At 43.5% G+C, this 19,590-nt stretch overlaps 1 protein-coding gene across 1 annotated transcript in view; it reads left to right on the top strand.

Annotated features, from left to right (window-relative positions):
- CUBN (cubilin) overlaps window positions 1–19,590 on the top strand; it is a 314,944-nt gene that overhangs the window by 113,299 nt on the left and 182,055 nt on the right. Inside the window, exon 29 of the mRNA XM_003831178.7 lies at window positions 6,347–6,497. Within this exon, the coding sequence (XP_003831226.3) occupies window positions 6,347–6,497 (151 nt within the window). The remainder of the gene's footprint in view (window positions 1–6,346; window positions 6,498–19,590) is intronic.

Here is a 19,590-nt window from a genome sequence, read left to right as displayed (position 1 = left end):
CTACTGTTGTTACAGGAACATTTCAAAGCCCTTCAAATTTAAAGTAACCTAAACTTGGATAAAGTTCCAAGTTTTTCCAGGAGATGTGAGTGCAAACCTCAGCAACAACATTTTTAACAATCACCCTAATGAGGCCTCTCCACAGATCCTGCTGTGATGGTTGTTTGGGGTGGGGAACATCTGAGCAGATGCCCTGAGAATTCCCTAGGTCCCATCCTTCTGGATCTCCAGTGATTCAGCAGCAGGAACTACAGGGCTGGGTAGGACCCAAAGGGGAAGGGAGGCTGCAACAGGAAGAAATGCTTCTCACTTTTACCATGAGAGCCACTTTGCTTGCCAGTGGACTCTATCCACCTCACCGTGGCAGCCTTAACAGCCTCTGGTTTCCTAACTCTCTTTGCTGCTGTCCCCTGCATGATCTGTCCTCCCGCAATCCCTTCCACACACACAGCATGCTTATCTCCACCCAACACAGGATGATTCGCCTTGGTTTCTGCATGGCTGTCCAGGATGCCTCAGTCTCCACAATGCCCAAGTTGTCATAGCAACACACTGCAAGGATTGGCCTCCACCTCCTCACTGAATTCATCACTTCCCCATCTGCCCTACCAGTGACGATTTCTGTGAACTCTTTTATGTGAGTCAGCTCCTGTTCTCTAATCCCCAACATCTTTCTTTTCTCATAGCTATTTTGGGTGGTTTCTCTGGAAAAAAATGTTGATTCCCTTTGCCTCTGACAAAGAGTTAGAGTAACAATTTGAGCACATTCCACATGCCAGGCCTCATAGCAAACCTTTTACGTGGTTTATCTCATTTGCTGTTGGCAACAATATTATGAGATAAGTACCATTATGGTGCCAGATTTATAGATAAAGACATTTTAGCTTGAAGAAGTTCAATAATTTTCACAAAATTGTGTTCTCTAAATTTTAGAGCTGGGCTATGAACACAGAGCCTGGCTCTGGCCACATTGACATTAGTCTAGTACATTCTACAATAAAATTGCTTTCCTGCTTTGTGATTGAAATATAATCTTCTATTAGTGACACTGACTTCAAAATGCCACTCTATAAACTGATTGAGTATAGTTCTCAAAAATTGAACGATCATCTTTTCATTGAGTAGAATTTTTATTCTATAGAAAGAATAGGGGATTCTCTACTACACCCAAAATTTCTCCTCACAGCAGATGAATTATTTCAATTACATATTAAGCTCTAAAGAATAGAGGTTTTATGGAATTTGCAAAGATTTATAATTGGAAATGGACCAAATTATTCTCCAGAAGTTTCTCCATGTTTTAATGATATCATCCTAAAGAAACTCTTGAGTTGCTTTTTCTACATGAACTATATTTAATTAATTCTTAAAATTGATCTCCTATAAAAAAGAATTTTCTTCCAGAAGACCTTCCAGGAAATAAAAGAAACAACATTTACAAACAGTATGAATTAGATGTCAATCTAAAACAGAAAGGGCTGAGTTTTAATTGTCACTCACTGTGATTCTAAAATGAGTTTGGGGCTGGGCATGGTGGCTGACACTTGTAATGTCAGCTCTTTGGGAAGCCGAGGTGGGCAGATTGCTTGAGCCCAGGAGTTCGAGACCAGCCTGGGCAACATGGCGAAACTCTGTCTCTACAAAAAATACAAAAAAAGTAGCTGGGCATGGTACTGCATGCCTGTAGTTTCAGCCATCAGGAGGCTTAGGCAGGAGGATTGCTTGAGCCTGGGAGGGTGAGGCTACAGTTAACCTTATTGCACCACTGCACTCCAGCCTGTGTAACAGAGCAAGATCCTGTCTCAAACAAACAAAAAAATAGTTAAGAAAGAAAGTTAATCTCTACATCCCAAGCTCATATATATAAGATAATTACTTGTAATTTTAATTTATTACAGTTTTAAATTTTTAGCCATAAAACAATTTAGCAAGCAAGGCACTTGAAAGACATATTTTTGTTCTTGGAGATCCTGCAGTTCATAAAGTTGATTTCTACTGAGGGGACAGGTGGGGTGTCTGGGTCTCTGCTCACTTAGAACTTGACTTTCAGTGATTCCTAAGTACCCTCAATCTTACAAAAAAATTGGATCTCTATCAGTGATTGACCACACTTGGTGTCTTTAGTGTTATATCCTCCCCTTTGTTATGGGTCCTTCCTATTTAGAAGTCCACGGATCACTTCCTATTGCAACTGGAGTCTGAATTCACTAATGGTATTGTAAACTATGTGCCAAATTATCAAACCCGCGCAAAGGAAGTAGAAACTGGTAAGTATGGCTAAGGCAAGAGATTTCCTTCCTCTCTGAGTGTGTCAAGAGGAGTTGAGATATTTGGGGGTAGGGTGGGGGTGGGGGGACCTAAGCCACGAAAATCCTAAATGAATAATCTCTTTAAGAGAATAACAAAAGATTTCACAGAGGAAGGTTTTGTAATATACACATCTCCACATCTGAAGATATATTTAATGGCCAATTTGAAAATGTAAGCATTATTTTAGTAATTTAGAAAAATACCCCTAAACACAGTTATAGAAATTAGATCTGCATATTCAAGGTGAGAATCGCAATCTTTCTTAGTTTTTACTAGTTTCCTTTCTGTAACTCAATTAGAACTTCAAGTATTGTTCACTCTGAGTAGATCTTCAGGCTCTCTAAAAGCAGGGCCACTCCAGCGTGCTTGTCAGTAGTTGCAATGAGTCACAGCTGGAACGTCCTGTGGTTAACATTCTGCTCTGAAAACAGAATCAGAATCAGCGAGACGGGTTTCCATGGTAACCTGTATTTGTATACTTTGAAAAATGACTGTTCCTTTTTGTGTGGTTTTGGGTGGTCAATTTGTGCGGGAATGAATTGTAGAGGTGACGTTACCCATCTGTGTGAATATAAACAAAAAACCTGATTTTATTAACGGCAAACTTTAAAAAACGAGGTATGAGTTTTTTTTTTTCCGTTTCGAGACATTGTTCTACACATTTATTACTTGATTGGACATTATATTTAAGCATTTTCATAAATGTCTATTTGATGCTTATTTTAATGCATAATTTTCTCCCCCTCAAAGGCAAAAAGAAACTAATTGTCATTCATCAGTGTTGCCCCCCAAACCTACTGCCTAGCCCCTGCACCCCCACCCAGTACTTTTACAATGTGTTATTAAAGACCACTGAACAGCTGAGATCCAGGGGTCTCCTTCAATGTGTAATCCCATCCAGAAGGAAGGAAAAAAAAAAAAAAACTCTCTAAATCACGTGAAAATGCCACGTCTCTTAACCTTGCAGAGCTGACAGGCAAAAATGCTATGCTGTTTATGACCTTGTGCAGAACTGAAATGTGATTCCGCAACATGTTGCGACCTAGTATTCCGTAAGACACATCGAGCTTAGGGTGATTATAGTTATGGAGAAATCTTACCTTATGTTTTGTTGGATAAGGGTTATGATGACTTAGCCTGGGCTCAGAGGCCTGACAGAAATGAAATAATTTATGCTTTGGTCACTAAATTACAATCCAAAGGTTAAGATTTGGGGAGTGAAAGATGGTAGAGCATTTGCTTGCTAATTACTCCACTACTTGGGAGCAGTATGTTTGTTTCTGTGCTAATTAGTTTAGAACTGTACTTCATGCCCTAGAATTAAGAAAAACTCTAAAGCTGAGATGAATCTCCTGCAGGGAAGCAGGGATTTAGAAGCACAGACTGCAAGGTTGGCCTCTCGCCCTCCGGTTTCTCTGCCTGCATGAGAGGGTGGGACTGAACGCTAAGGTGAAAAGCTTCTGTTCCGTTTCGTTTCCTTCTTCATTTTCTGTTGCTTTATTCTTCTCTCATTCTCCCCTATTCATTATAAGGGAGGCTTCTGATAAATGTGTAGAATATTAGAAACTTGATAATAAATATACACATTCAAAGCAGCAGTATGAAAAACAGGAAAAAAGGAAGCTACAGCAGTAACCCTGAAAAATAAAACTCATCTTTATTCATCTGCTTAAAATGCTTAGGTTTAGTGCTTTGGGGTGAATGACATAATAGGCTTCTGAGCTTGTCTTTTTAAAAATATCTGCTGACCTTCCCTGAAATCTCACAAGCACTTATGATGAGCAGCCGATTTGAGAACTCAGCGAGACAGGCCAAGGTTTAAAAATCTGCGATTTATCATAACCTTAAACAAGGCCCTCACCTGGTTCTCCCTTCTGCGGAGTGGCACAAAGGGTCCAAATCCTTTATGGTCTAAGAGGAGCCTGTTGAAATTGAGGATTATATGGCACTACTACCTATCTAACTGTACAGAGTGCAAATAATCGTGCAGATTGGGTCCTAAGTAAAATAAATACAGCTGGCGGGGGAAATCACTGCGTTCATTCATTGGAGATGCATGGGGAACCTGCCTTTATCAAAGCCCTGCTCTGGGCAGTGAGGGGAAGGCCAGAGGTGGTCTGTGCTTTAAGGCGACTCACAATCAGTAGGGGAGGTAAGACACACAAGCCCATAACAAGAATGCCTGGGGATGTGACCATTTCCACAAAAGAAGCACAGATGAAAAGCTAAGGGCTTTCAAAGGCAGACTAATTTATGCCTGACTGCAGGGATTAGGGGCGGCTCCATGGAGGTGCTTTGTAACATTTGGTGGTAAAGTTCTCCACACTCAAATCAATAAGTTTCAAACAATATTTCATGTCATAACATTTTTTTCAATGAAAATGATTTTGATCAGTCTGGAATTCATTGAATCCAGATTATACATTTATGCACGGACACATGCAAACACACAGACACTCACACATACTCTTAAGTAGATGTACTCTCCAAGGGAATCCTCGAGGAAATCCATGAGTCCATTACCAGGTATTTTATGTTTCGTTGTCATGGGCAGCTTATCCCAAGGGTAACTGGAACAAAGTGTTTAAAGGGAACATGAAGGCGATTAGGTGAAAATGTAATGGCCTTAGTCCTGAGGAAGCCAGTCTTGTTGGATTGCCATTATCTTTCTCAAGTGAAGAGATATAGTAGAGAGATTTTTGTGTTTTTTAATTTTTATTTTTCAGTTTGGAGATATACAGCTGATAAAATCATTAAATGAGGTAGGTTAAGGGGACACAACCTTGCACCCTCCATTTCTCCTTGAAGATATATAAATACCTCAATGGAAAAATGGGCGAAGACATCAGTAAACAATTTATAAGAGAAGAAATCTAAATGCCCCTAAACATGAAAAAAAAATCCTTCAATGTCAAAGTAATTAAAATAACACAAATTAAGACAATTACAAAAAGGCAATTTTTCACTGTCAGTACTAGTTTAAAACATGATCGTCATCATAATTGACAAAGCTCCACTGAAAGAAACACCTCTGTTAACTGCTTGTGGGAGGATAGGTTGGTATAAACTTTCTGGAAAGAAATTTAATAATATTTTATAAAGAGCCATATGATTATACTGTTTGTTATTCCCTTTCTAGGAATCTTTTAAAAGAAACATTTGAAGTATCAAACAGCTATTTATATCAGCAAAAGATTGGAAATATCTTAAATGAAACAACAATAGAATTATAATATAAATACATTATATTTGTGGCATTTTATGCCAAGGTTTACACAATTAAGTGATATGTTCAATGAAAAACAAGAAACACAATTAAATACATAGCTCAAATGTATAAACACATATATACACCTGCACAAATAGGTATATTACACATATATACAAATGAAAAAAGTATCAAGAGAAATTTTTGGATTTAATGAAATATTAACAGTGTTTGTCTTTAGTCGAATCAATGTTTGTATTTTCCTTTTTCATATATTTCTAAAATGTCTGATTATTTTACAGATAGCATTTATTTTAAAAATTACCTCTTTAGGGGATGGCTACCCCATTTTCTATGATGTGATTATTATACATTGCATGCCTGTGTCAAAGTATCTCATGTACCCTATAAATATATACACCTAATATGTACCCATAAACATTTAAAAATATTTTTAAATCATATCTTACAATTATAATAGCTGCTATTCATTGAGCCCCCCTATGTGTTGTTAATATGTGAATGCCTACTATTTCCGTATTCTGAGGCTGAATTATACTTTGGACTTGCTAGGTTGACATAAAACCAAAAGTTACTAGTTGGGTTTCCAAATTTATTGGGCTTAGGAATCAGATCCATCTCTAATACCCTCTCTATGCAATTATCAATTTTTAATTCTTATGTTGAGTTCTGTGTACTCAACCCACTGCAGCAGATTTACTTCTAACTTCTGAACCAAGGAACAGCTTTTGCTACTTGTGTAGACTTGGATTTTTCCATCCCACAAACCATGTGTTTTTATATGGGAAAGTTTCTCTTCAATTTCAGCTCTATGATGGACCACGGCGGATGGGACGCTACTGTGGAGTAGACCTGCCCCCTCCAGGGAGTACTACAAGCTCCAAGCTTCAAGTGCTGCTCCTTACAGATGGGGTTGGCCGCCGTGAGAAAGGATTTCAGATGCAGTGGTTTGTTTACGGTAAGCCAGGTGCTGATCTCAGTTGTATTTGCAGTTGCTATTTGGCCAAGAATTTTTTCTTTTTCGGCTCCAAACTTAGAAACAATACCATGAACAAATAATGGAACCCAGGTAGTAATCTCATGCAAGGGTTTAAGAAATATACTTAGACATTGATGGAACTTGGAGAGTTAAGTCTGTTAGGATTAAGAGAGGAAGTGACATCAAAGTGGAAAGAATTTGGTTAATTGTAGGTGTAGTAATAAATTGCCTTAGATAAAGAAAGAAGCAGAATGAAGTTTCTAGGGATGAAGAGTTGAACCTGGGTATAGCAAGCTAACTGCAAGTTGGGGTGGGAGTATCTCAGGTGCAATGGAATAGAATGAGACTTAAGGCTCACCTTGACGTTAAGCAGAGAAAGGGTAGGGATAGACTAGAAAGAATGAAAGTCAGACAGGGTTGGGGAAAAGGAAGGGGTAGGGTTGGCCTGAGAGGAGGAGAATTTGAGCTGCGATGCACAAAGCCAGAGGCATGTGTTGTACTTGTCAAACAGGAAGGGGCACATCTGGATCCCACCTACGAAATGGTGGTTCAGGAAGGAGGTAGGGATCATCATTCCTCTGAAGATGAAAGGTCTTCTTTAACAAGAGATCTGAAATGTCTTCAAATCTCAGGTGGGCCAATCTGCAAGTGGAGAGCCCCAGAGCAGTGGTTCCCAAAATGTGGTCCCTAGAGAGCAGCATCAGCATTACCTGGAATCTGTTAGAAATTCAAATTCTTGGGCCCCATCCCAGGCCTACAGAATCACAAACTTTGAAGTGGAGCCCAATAATCTGTGTTTTAACTGGTCTCCCTGGTAATTAAAGTTTGGAAACTACTGAGAGGTGAAGCCGGCTGAGCTTCTGGGTCAGGTGGGGACTTGGAGAACTTTTCTGTCTAGCTAAAGGTTTGTAAATGCACCAATCAGCGCTCTGTGTCTAGCTAAAGGTTTGTAAATGCACCAATCAGCACTCTGTAAAAACCCACCAATCAGCGCTCTGTGTCTAGCTAAAGGTTTGTAAATGTACCAATCAGCAGTCTGTAAAAACAGACCAATCAGTGCTCTGTAAAATGTATGAATCAGTGCTCTGTAAAATGGACCAATCAGTGCTCTGTAAAATGGACCAATCAGCAGGACGTGGGCGGGGCCAAATAAGGGAATAAAAGCTGGCCACCCTAGCCAGCAGCGGCAACCCACTTGGGTCCCATTCCATACTGTGGAAGCTTTGTTCTTTCACTCTTCACAATGAATCTTGCTGCTGCTCACTCTTTGGGTCCACACTACCTTAATGAGCTGTAGCACTCACTGCGAAGGTCTGCGGCTTCATTCCTGAAGTCAGCGAGACCATGAACCCACCGGAAGGAAAAAACTGCAGACGCATCTGAACATCTGAACAAACAAAATCCGGACACACCATCTTTAAGAACTATAACACTCACCACGAGGGTCCGCAGCTTCATTCTTGAAGTCAGCGAGACCAAGAACCCACTGGAAGGAATAAATTCCGGACACATTTTGGTGACCCAGATGGGACAATCACCAAGCGGTGAGTACCATTGGACCCCTTTCGCTTGCTATTCTGTCCTATTTTTCCTTAGAATTTGGGGGCTATATACCGGGCACCTGTCGGCCAGTTAAAAGTGACTAGCATGGCCGCCGGACTAAAGACACGGGTGTCAGGCTTTCTGGGAAACGGCTCTCTAACAACCCCCAACTCTTCGGAAGTGGGAGCGTTGGTTGGCCTGGAACCAGCTTCCGCTTTTCCTGTACTTCTGGGCTGAGCTGAGGGTTGACAGAGAGGAAAGCCATTCAGCTCTGGGGTCCCAACAAGTTGGTTGACCCTGCAGCCATGAGTAGAACTCTCAAAGTCATGTCACCCAAGCAAGACTTGCCCATCTATCCTATCTATCCTGACCCTTGCCTCCTGGGTCCTAATGCCTGTCAGACAAATTTCCTCTCGCCTCTCTTCTCTGAGGCTAGTCCCGCTTCTAAAAACCACTCCCTGTCTCTGTTGCTTTTCTAGGTTCTCCTGTAAGAATGATTTCTAGTATAAACTCCAGGACTCTGTTACCTTCTTTAGGCACCTGGGCTCACCAATCAGAAAGACATAATTTTTGCCCAAAGCCCCATTGTAGGGGGTACTATCTGGAATTTTAGGATCCCTCCTCAGACAAGCAGGCCTATCAAAAGCTATTCCTGAATCTAGGATATGGGTAGCATCAGAAATTGTATCCTTCCTATTCATATAAGTGAGGACAAAAGGCATCACTCTTCCAACTCTGGAGATCCCTTCCCTTCCTCAGGATATGGCCCTCTGCTTCATTTTTGGGGCATAACACCTTTATATGATGCGGGTAAGGTCCCAGTACTAACAAGAGAATGCTTAGGACTCTAACAGGTTTTCGAGAATGTGTCAGTAAGGGCCACTAAATCCAATTTTTCTTGGTCCTCCTTGTGGTCTAGGAGGACAGGCAAGGGTGCAGGTTTTGGAGAATACATTGGTAAGGGCCACTAAATCTGACCTTCCTCAGTCCTCCTTGTGGTCTAGGAGGAAAACTAGTATTTCTGCTGCTGCGTTGGTGAGTGCAACTATTCCGATCAGCAGGGTCCAGGGACTGTTGCGGGTTCTTGGGCAGAGGGAGAAACAAAACAAACCAAAACCACGGGCAGTTTTGTCTTTCAGATGGGAAACACTCAGGCATCAACAGGCTCACCCTTGAAATGTGTCCTAAGCCATTGGGACCAATTTGACCCTCAAACCCTGAAAAAGAGGTGGCTCATTTTTTTTCTGCACTATGGCCTGGCCCCAATATTCTGTCTCTGATGGGGATAAATGGCCACCTGAGGGAAGTATAAATTACAATACTATCCTGCAGCTTGGCCTTTTCTGTAAGAGGAAAGGCAAATGGAGTGAAATACCTTATGTCCAAGCTTTCTTTTCATTGAAGGTGAATACACAACTATGCAAAGCTTGCAATTTACATCCCACAGGAGGACCTTTCAGCTTACCCCCATATCCTAGCCTCCCTATAGCTCCGCTCCCTATTAATGATAAGCCTCCTCTAATCTCCCCCACCCAGAAGGAAATAAGCAAAAAATCTCCAAGGGACCACAAAAACCCCCGGGATATTGGTTATGTACCCTTCAAGCTGTAGGGGGAGGAGAATTTGGCCCAACCCAGGTACATGTCCCCTTCTCCCTCTCTGATTTAAAGCAGATCAACACAGACCTGGGGAAGTTTTCACATGATCCTGATAGGTACATAGATGTCCTACAGGGTCTAGGGCAAACCTTTGATCTCACTTGAAGAGATATCTTGCTATTGTTAGATCAAACCCTGGCCTTTAATGAAAAGAATGCGGCTTTAGCTGCAGCCCAAGAGTTTGGAGATACCTGGTGTCTTAGTGAAGTAAATGATAGGGTGACAGCTGAAGAAAGGGACAAATTCCCTACTGGTCAAAAAGCCTTCCCCAGTATGGATCCCCATTGGGACCTCGACTCAGATTATGGGGACTGGAGTTGTAAACATCCAATGACCTGGGCTCTAGAAGGACTAAGGAGAATTAGGAAAAAGCCCATGAATTATTCAATGATGTCCACCATAACTCAAGGAAAGGAAGAAAATCCTTCTGCCTTCCTCGAACGGCTATGGGAGGCCTTAAGAAAATATACTCCCCTGTCACCCGACTCACTCGAGGGTCAATTGATCCTAAAAGATAAGTTTATTACCCAATCAGCTGCAGATATCAGGAGAAGCCTCCAGAAGCGAGCCCTGGGCCCTGAACAAAATCTGGAGGCATTATTAAACCTGGTAACCTCGGTGTTCTATAATAGGGACCAAGAGGAACAGACCCAAAAAGGAAAAGTGAGATCAGAGAAAGGCCACAGCCTTAGTCATGGTCCTCAGACAAACAAACCTTGGTGGTTCAGAAAGGACAAAAAATGGAGCAGGCCAATCACCTGGGAGGGCTTGTTATCAGTGTGGTTTACAAGGACACTTTAAAAAAGATTGTCCAGTGAGAAACAAGCCGCCCCCTCGTCCATGTCCACTATGCTGAGGCAATCACTGGAAGGTGCACTGCCCCAGAGTGCAGTGGTTCTCCGGCAGAAGTCCCCAACCAGATGATCCAACAACAGGACTGAGGGTGCCCGGGGCAAGTGCCAGCTCATGTTATGACCCTCATTGAGCCCCAGGTACATTTAACCATTGAGGGCCAGGAAATTGACTTCCTCCTGGACACTGGCATGGCCTTCTCAGTGTTAATCTCTTGTCCTGGACGACTGTCCTCAAGGTCCGTTACCATCCAAGGAATCCTGGGACATCCTGTAACCAGGTATTTCTCCTACCTCCTCAGTTGTAATTGGGAGACTTTGCTCTTTTCACATGCCTTCTTGTTATGCCTGAAAGTCCCACACCCTTATTAGGGAGGGATATATTAGCCAAAGCTGGAGCTATTATCTACATGAATATGGGGAACAATTTACCCATTTGTTTTCCCCTACTTGAGGAGGGAATCAACCCTGGAGTCTGGACACTGGAAGGACAATTTGGAAGGGTAAAAAATGCCCACCCAGTCCAAATCAGGCTAAAAGACCCCACCACTTTTCCTTATCAAAGGCAATATCCCTCAAGGCCTGAAGCTCATAAAGGATTACAGGATATTGTTAAACATTTAAAAGCTCAAGCCTTAGTAAGGAAATGCAGCAGTCCCTGCAACACCCCAATTCTAGGAGTACAATAATCGAATGGTCATTGGAGACTAGTGCAGGCTCTTGGACTCATCATTGAGGTGGTGATTCCTCTATGTCCAGTTGTACTGAACCCCTGTACCCTGCTCTCTCAAATGCCAAGGGAGGCAGATTGGTTTGCTGTTCTGGACCTCAAGGATGCCTTCTTCTGTATTCTCCTGCACTCTGACTCCCAGTTTCTCTTTGCCTTTGAGGATCCCACAGACCACACGTCCCAACTTACATGGATAGTTGTGCCCCAAGGGTTTAGGGATAGACCTCATCTGTTTGCTCAGGCACTGGCCCAAGATCTAGGTAACTTCTCAAGTCCAGGCACTCTGGTCCTTCAAAATGTGGATGATTTACTTTTGGCTACCTGTTTGGAAGCCTCATCCCAGCAGGCGACTCTAGATCTCTTGAAATTTCTAGCTAATCAAGGGTACAAGGCATCTAGGTCGAAGACCCAGCTTTGCCTACAGCAGGCCAAATATCTAGGCCTAATCTTAGCCAGAGGGACCAGGGCCCTCAGCAAGGAACGAAAGCAGCCTACACTGGATTATGCTCACCCTAAGACATTAAAACAGTTGCGGGGGTTCCTTGGAATCATCGGCTTTTGCTGACTGTGGATCCCCAGATACAAGGAGATAGCCAGGCCCCTCTATACTCTAATCAAGGATACCCAGAGGGCAAATACTCATCTAGTAGAATGGGAACCAGGGGCAGAAACAGCCTTCAAAACCTTAAAGCAGGCCCTAGTAAAAGCTCCAGCTTTAAGCTTTCCCACAGGACAAAACTTTTCTTTATACATCACAGAGAGAGCAGGAATAGCTCTTGGGGTCGTTAGACTCATGGGACAACCCCACAACCAGTGGCATACCTAAGTAAGAAAGTTGATATAGTAGCAATAGTCAGAGGCTATCAAAATAATACAAGGAAAGGATCTCACTGTCTGGACTACTCATGATGTAAATGGCATACTAGGTGCCAAAGGAAGTTTATGGCTATCAGACAACCACCTACTTAGATACCAGGTGCTACTCCTTGAGGGACCAGTGCTTCAGATACGTACATGCACGGCCCTCAACCCTGCCACTTTTCTCCCAGAGGATGGGGAACCAATTGAGCATGACTGCCAAGAAATTATAGTCCAGATTTATGCAGCCTGAGATGATCTTTTACAAGTCCCCTTAGCTAATCCTGACCTTAACCTATATAGTGATGAAAGTTCATTTGTGGAAAATGGGATACGAAAGGCAGGTTGTGCCATAGTTAGTGATGTAACCATACTGAAGTAAGCCTCTTCCCCCAGGGACCAGCAACTAGTTAGCGGAACTAGTGGCACTTACTCGAGCCTTAGAACTGGGAAAGGGAAAAAGAATAAATGTGTATACAGATAGCAAGTATGCTTATCTAATCCTACATGCCTGTGCTGCAATATGGAAAGAAAGGGAGTTCCTAACCTCTGGGGGAACCCCCATTAAATACCACAAGGAAATCATGGAGTTATTGCACTCAGTGCCAAAACCCAAGAAGGTGGCAGTCTTACACTGCTGAAGCCATCAAAAAGGGGAAGGAGAGAGGAGAACAGCAGCATAAGTGGCTGGCAGAGGCAGGGAAAGACGAGCAGAAAGGAAAGAAAGAGACAGAAAGTCAGACAGAGAGACAGAGAGAGGAAGAGAGAGACAAAGAGGGAGTCAGAGAGAAAGTCAGAGAAAGAAAGAGAAGGAGACAGAGAGGAAGAGACAGAGAGATAGAAAGTCAGAGAGTGAGAGAGAAGAAGAGACAGAGAGACAGAGAGAGAAAGAGAAAGATAGGAAGTCAAAAGAAGGAGACAGGAAGAGACAGAGAGAAAGTCAGAGAGAGAGAGAGAGGAAGAGACAGACAAAGTCAGAGAAGGAAAGAGAGGAAGAGACAAAGGAGTCAAAGAGAGAGAAAGAGATAGAAGTAGTAAAGAAAAAACAGTGTACCCTATTCCTTTAAAAGCCAGGGTAAATTTAAAACCTATAATAGATAATTGAAGGTCTTCTCTGTAACTCTGTAACACTCCAATACCACCTTGTTGTCAGTGTAAACAAGGGCATAACCTGAAAGCACTGAGGCCACTGACAACCCGTAGCCTTCCTATCAAACATCCTTAACCCAGCAAGTTTCCTAACAGGGGATCTAAGTCTTAATTACCATACAAAGGTCCCACCAGACATAGGAGGAACTCCCTTCAGGACAGGATATAGATGGTTCCTCCCAGGTGATTAAGGAAAAAGACACAATGGGTATTCAGGAAACTCTTGTAGAAGCAGAGTTAGGAAAATTGCCTAATAATTGGTCTGCTCAAATGTGCAAGTTGTTTTCACTCAGCCAAATCTTAAAGTACTTACAGAATCAGGAAGGAGCCATCTATACCAATTCTAAGTTAATATGGATGGAATGAGGTTTTATTAATAGCAAAGAAAAATTAAAATCCCAAAGTTACAAGGCTTTCTACTAACGTAGAGTTTGCTAAAAGTTAACAGTGTAACATGCATTATCCTACTACCACACACTCTCAAAGCATTTCTCAGACAGTTTGCAAGAAATAACAAAATCTGTCCAGTAAGGATAGTAACTACAATCCCAAATAGACTCTTTGGCAGCAGTGACTCTCCAAAACTGCCGAGGCCTAGACCCTCCTCACTGCTGAGAAAGGAGGACTTTGCACCTTCTTTGGGAAAGAGTGTTGCTTTTACACTAACCAGTCAGGGATAGTACGAGATGCCACCCAGCATTTACAGGAAAAGGCTTCTGATATCAGACAATGCCTTTCAAACTCTTATACCAACCTCTGGAGTTGGGCAACATGGCTTCTCCCCTTTCTAGGTCCCATGGCAGCCATCTTGCTATTACTTGCCTTCGGGCCCTGTATTTTTAACCTCCTTGTCAAATTTGTTTCCTCTAGAATCAAGGCCATCAAGCTACAGATGGTCTTACAAATGGAACCCCAAATGAGCTCAACTAACAACTTCTATCAAGGACCCCTGGACCGACCCACTGACCCTTTCACTGGCCTAAAGAGTTCCCCTCTGGAGGACACTACAACTGCAGGGCCCCTTCTTTGCCCCTATCCAGCGGGAAGTAGCTAGAGTGGTCATCACCCAATTCCCAGCAGCAGTTGGGGTGTCCTGTTTAGAGGGGGGATTAAGAGGTGAAGCCAACTGAGCTTCTGGGTCAGGTGGGGACTTGGAGAACTTTTCTGTCTAGCTAAAGGTTTGTAAATGCACCAATCAGCGCTCTGTGTCTAGCTAAAGGTTTGTAAATGCACCAATCAGCACTTTGTAAAAACACACCAATCTGCGCTCCGTGTCTAACTAAAGGTTTGTAAATGCACCGATCAGCACTCTGTAAAAACGGACCAATCTGCACTCTGTAAAATGGACCAATCAGTGCTCTGTAAAATGGACCAATCAGCAGGACGTGGGCAGGGCCAAATAAGGGAATAAAAGCTGGCCACCCGAGCTAGCAGCGGCAACCTGCTCGGGTCCCCTTCCACACTGTGGAAGCTTTGTTCTCTCACTCTTCACAATAAATCTTGCTGCTGCTCACTCTTTGGGTTCACACTACCTTTATGAGCTGTAACACTCACTGTGAAGGTCTGTGGCTTCATTCCTGAAGTCAGCAAGACCACGAACCCACCGGGAGGAACAAACAACTCCGCACTACCTTTAAGGGCCGTAACACTCATGGTGAAGGTCTGCAGCTTCACTCCTAAAGTCAGCGAGACCACATACCCACTGGAAGGACGAAACTGCGGACACATCTGAACATCTGAACAAACTCCGGACACACCATCTTTAAGAACTGTAACACTCACTGTGAGGGTCTGTGGCTTCTTTCTTGAAGTCAGTGAGACCAAGAACCCACCAGAAGGAATAAATTCCAGACACACTACTGTCTTAGAGTGATCTAGCCCTGGAACATGTAGTGCTTGTGGGTCTCATAGCAGTAGTTCTCAACCATGATGCTAGAGCTCATTGGTGTATTTCAATCAACTGGAAAGAGAAGTGGAGTTCCAAGATTATACCAGGAATCAAGCATAGACATCTAAGCTGTGGCCCTGCTGTCAAAATCAGGGCTGAGCTCTAGCTGAGCACACATGAATGTGTGCAGTGGTTGACTCTTAACATTGTTCACATTCTGGTGCACTCATTATAGGAATGTCAGAGCTACTTATAACTGAATAGCCCTATTATACACTTAGGAGTGCTAGGCGTTCTGAGATTATAAACTGGGCTCTGAGTGTATGTCTGTTAAAATATGTGTGGGGCTTTCTATTTAAAAATAGTCAGTGGTCATCCACAGAGCTACTTGCAGCTTGAAACGTACATTAGGAATTCCAAAAGTAAATGAGTTGTGATAATTAAGCTTGTAGAAGTTCTGGACCTTCCTCTTCATCAAGTGAGTAGATATTTATTTATTTATTTATTTATCGAGATAGGATCTCGCTCTGTCATCCAAACTGGAGTGCAGTGATCTGATCATAGCTCACTGGAGCCTTGAGCTCTGAGGCTTAAGTGATTCTCTCACCTCAGCCTCTTGAGTAGCTGAGACTACAGGTGTGTACCACTGCACCTGGCATTTTCTTTTTTTAGTAGAGTTGAGATCTTGCTATGTTGCCCAGTCTGATCTTGAACTTCAGAGCTCAAGCAATCCTCCTGCCTTGGCCTCCCAAAGTGATGGGATTACAGGTGTGAGCCACTGCACCTGGCCCAAGTGGGTAGATTCAACCTAAGTCAACTCATGGATCCATTAAATGCAGGGATTGGATTGATTCATCTCTATAATACAGATGATCTGTAGTATTCCATGATTCTGAAACACATGATTCTAACTAGAAACAGTGTGAAAAGAGACAGAAAGGTCAGGAGAATCCTGGGAAATGGCCCAGAATTTCAAGGGCTGGGGCATTCTCCAGAGCATACGTGCTACCCAGATGCTCCTGTGCACATGAACCCTGGGGATCTTGTTGGATAGAGGATGGGGTCTGGGGCAAGGCCCGTGAATCTGCATTTCTAACAAGCTCCCGGGTAATGCTGCTGGTGCTGCTCTATGGACCACTCTGAGGAACAAGGTGAGAGCAAGTGTTGAGACTGGAGAAATCAGATGGTAGAAAGACAGTATCCCTAGAGACTGGAGAATCCTTCTGAGATGTTGAAAGGGCACATTGTACTGTTTGTTTTAATGACAGTAGGATAATAGCAAGATCTAAAGCAGAGAGAACTTTCCCCCAGGGACAGAAGTGTAGAAGGTAAGAAATGTTAACCAGGAAGCCTGGGCTCAGGGCCCTGGAGAGTGTTCTCCGTCCTAGATGCACCATTGGAATTGCCTGGGAGTTTTAAAAAGTGCCCATGCCTGGGTTCCGATATCCAGAGACAGGATTCAATTGGTCTGCAGCGGGGCCCTGACTATTGCTAATTTCTAAATGCTCCTTAAGTGATTCATCCGTACAGTCAGGATGGAGAGTTTGGGAGGGCAGTGATTTTGCTGATTACTTTCTGCTAAGTGGCTGCTTCCTCTCCCCTCCAGGCTGTTCTAGCCTTACTAACCCAAGGCCACTCTAAGGAGCTTGATTGAACGGTCATGGCAGGCTGTGCCCAGATTATTGTATCAATGGGCTCTTCCAGCCAAGGTGCTGAATATTCTGGTGAAATCTCTGAGTTTTATGTTGGGAACATTTTTTTCTACCAGTTCTACTTGGAATCTGTCTTCTTTTGGGAGAGTCAAAGGCACCCTCTGTCTATTCTGCTTTCCTGTTTACTATTTCAAAACTTTCTCCCAGTTGCTGGAAACTCGGAGCCAGAGTTATGCAACAAAATGTTGCCAGCTGGGACCAGAACTGAAATATAAAATTGTTTTTTAACTCTGTGCTGCTCACAATATGTAAATTATACTTGGGAGGAAACTTCTGGAAAGGAATTTTTAGTCATTTAGATGTGTGCAAAATTGACTATCATATTCTACAGGTATGCAATGCCACAGGTACACAGAGTTCAATACTCTGCATCTGAAGTAGGTCTTTAGTTTGAGGTAACCTGAGAAGGGGAGCCCACAGAGAGGGCGAGCTCTTCCATGGGAGAGGTCCCGCCATTTTTGATCCATTGGAGGTAAATGAAAGACGTAAATCATGATGTATCATTCACGCATTTGTTCATTCCACAGACACTAAGGATGTCTTTTGTGCCAGGTACTATGCTGAGACGGGGGACACAGAGTGACTCAGACCAGCAGGCCTGGTTTCTACTCTACAGAGCTAGGCTAGGTGGGAGAAGCAGACATCACGCAAAAACACACTTAAATAAATAGAAAATCAAAACCGTGAGTAGTGCCAAGCGGGCACACACAGGCATCTGACTTGGGCCCAGCAGGAGGTCAGGGATGATCTCCATGCAAATGAGACCTCTGAACCAAAACCTAAAAAGTAAGCAGGAGTTAACTAGGCAAGCAGGATAAGGAAAAGGATTCCAGGTAGAAGAAAGACCCTGTGATAGGAGAGAGCAGGGAGAGCCTGAGGGACCTGAGAAGTCAAGAGGATGGAACTGAGTCGAAGAGAAACAGCGCTGCCAAGGTGGCTGCAGAGCTAAGCATATGATGTGGCTAAGCACACACACACACACACACACACACACACGGGCAGGGATTCTGCAGCCATGGGGCCAAAATAAATTTAAAAATTACTCTCAATGCTCAAGACACACACACACACCACACACACACACACACGGGGAGGGACTCTACAGCCACGGGACTAAATAAATGTAAAAATTACTCTCAGTGCTCAAGAGACACACACCACACACACACACACACACACACACACACCCCACACACGGGCAGGGACTCTACAGCCATGGGGCTAAATAAATGTAAAAATTACTCTCAGTGCTCAAGAGACACACCACACACACACACACACACACACACACACACACACACACCACACACGGGCAGGGACTCTACAGCCATGGGGCTAAATAAATGTAAAAATTACTCTCAATGCTCAAGTGTAATTGTAATTTTTTTTTTTTGAGACAAGGTGTCATTCTATTTCCCAGGCTAGAGTGCAGTGGCACGATCTCAGCTCACTGCAGCCTCAGCCTTTTGATAAGGTGATCCTCCCACCTCATCCTCTTGAGTAGCTGGGACTACAGGGGTGCACCACTTCACCCAGTTAACTTTTGTATTTTTTGTAGAGATAGGGTTTCTCTGTTTTCCAGGCTGGTCTCAAACTCCTGAGCTAAGCAATTTGCTTGCTTCGGCCTCTCAAAATGCTGGGATTACAGGCATGAGCCACTGAGCTGGTCATAACATTCTTAAATGCATTTGTGTGAGTGTGTGTAACATATCAGAAGGAAAATAATTAGAAAGGCTTCTCCCTGCACAGCCCCGCAAGGGATGTTCTCAGAATCAGGTGGAGGGCTCAGGACAGCCCCCCTAACGCTGGCCCTGGAGTTGCTCTTCCTGCCCTGGCCAGGTCAAGCGGCTTTAAACTCCCAGCCTCTTTTCCTCAGAATCCTATCACCTTGCAATCCCTTCCCCTGCCCCACCCTCCCCACTGGACTCTTTTCTAAACTGTGCAGTACGATCTCCAAACACCAAGCAGAGAGTTCAAACTTGGCAGCAACATCATTTCCTGAGCACTGCTTCTGAGGAAGAGTTCCTACACACTTCATTCATTTCCCCAGTTCATACACAAACGCATTTACAAAATATGCTTCTTTGTGAACGACACAAACCTTCTATTGGCTTTAAGAAAACGGATCTACAACGAGGCTTTATCTGTGGGCTCTTTCTGAACATGGCCATGTAGACATGAGACAAAGTAACATTGCAGGGCCTTTTATGCGGGTCCTCAAAGAGGGCCCCACCCTGGAAATAAAGAAATGGCCACAGTTGCCCTGTCTCTAATCGGTTCATGGTATTCAGCCTTGACAGCATTGTCCCGCGGCTGAATTCGGCCTTGGAGGCCTCCATCTGGGTTGCGGGGGGAGGGGGTGGGGGATAGGGGTGGGGAATACAGAAGTTTCCACAGGCTGTGTGAAAAGTGGCCTCCAAACCAGCTGCACAGACCCCCTTGCCTCTTCTGGTCGTTGCTCCCAGAAGCCTTCTTTCACTTAGTGATGGAATCCAGCATACAAACAAGGTCAAGGAGCTTTGTGAGTGAGAGAGTGACATTTGCAAAGGGAGGGAACCCTTCAGCTGGGAGCTCGCAGGAGTAGGGCTAAGGGGCATGTGATCAGGAGGTGATGTCACCCAGGATTTCCACAAAGGAAAAAGTGGCCTTTTCTTTGGGAAGATAGATGACATCAGCCTCTCAAA

Source organism: Pan paniscus, chromosome 8 (assembly GCF_029289425.2).
Source record: "Pan paniscus chromosome 8, NHGRI_mPanPan1-v2.0_pri, whole genome shotgun sequence".
In the NCBI taxonomy this organism is placed as follows: domain Eukaryota; kingdom Metazoa; phylum Chordata; class Mammalia; order Primates; family Hominidae; genus Pan; species Pan paniscus.
This window is presented reverse-complemented; position numbering and strand designations above follow the sequence as displayed.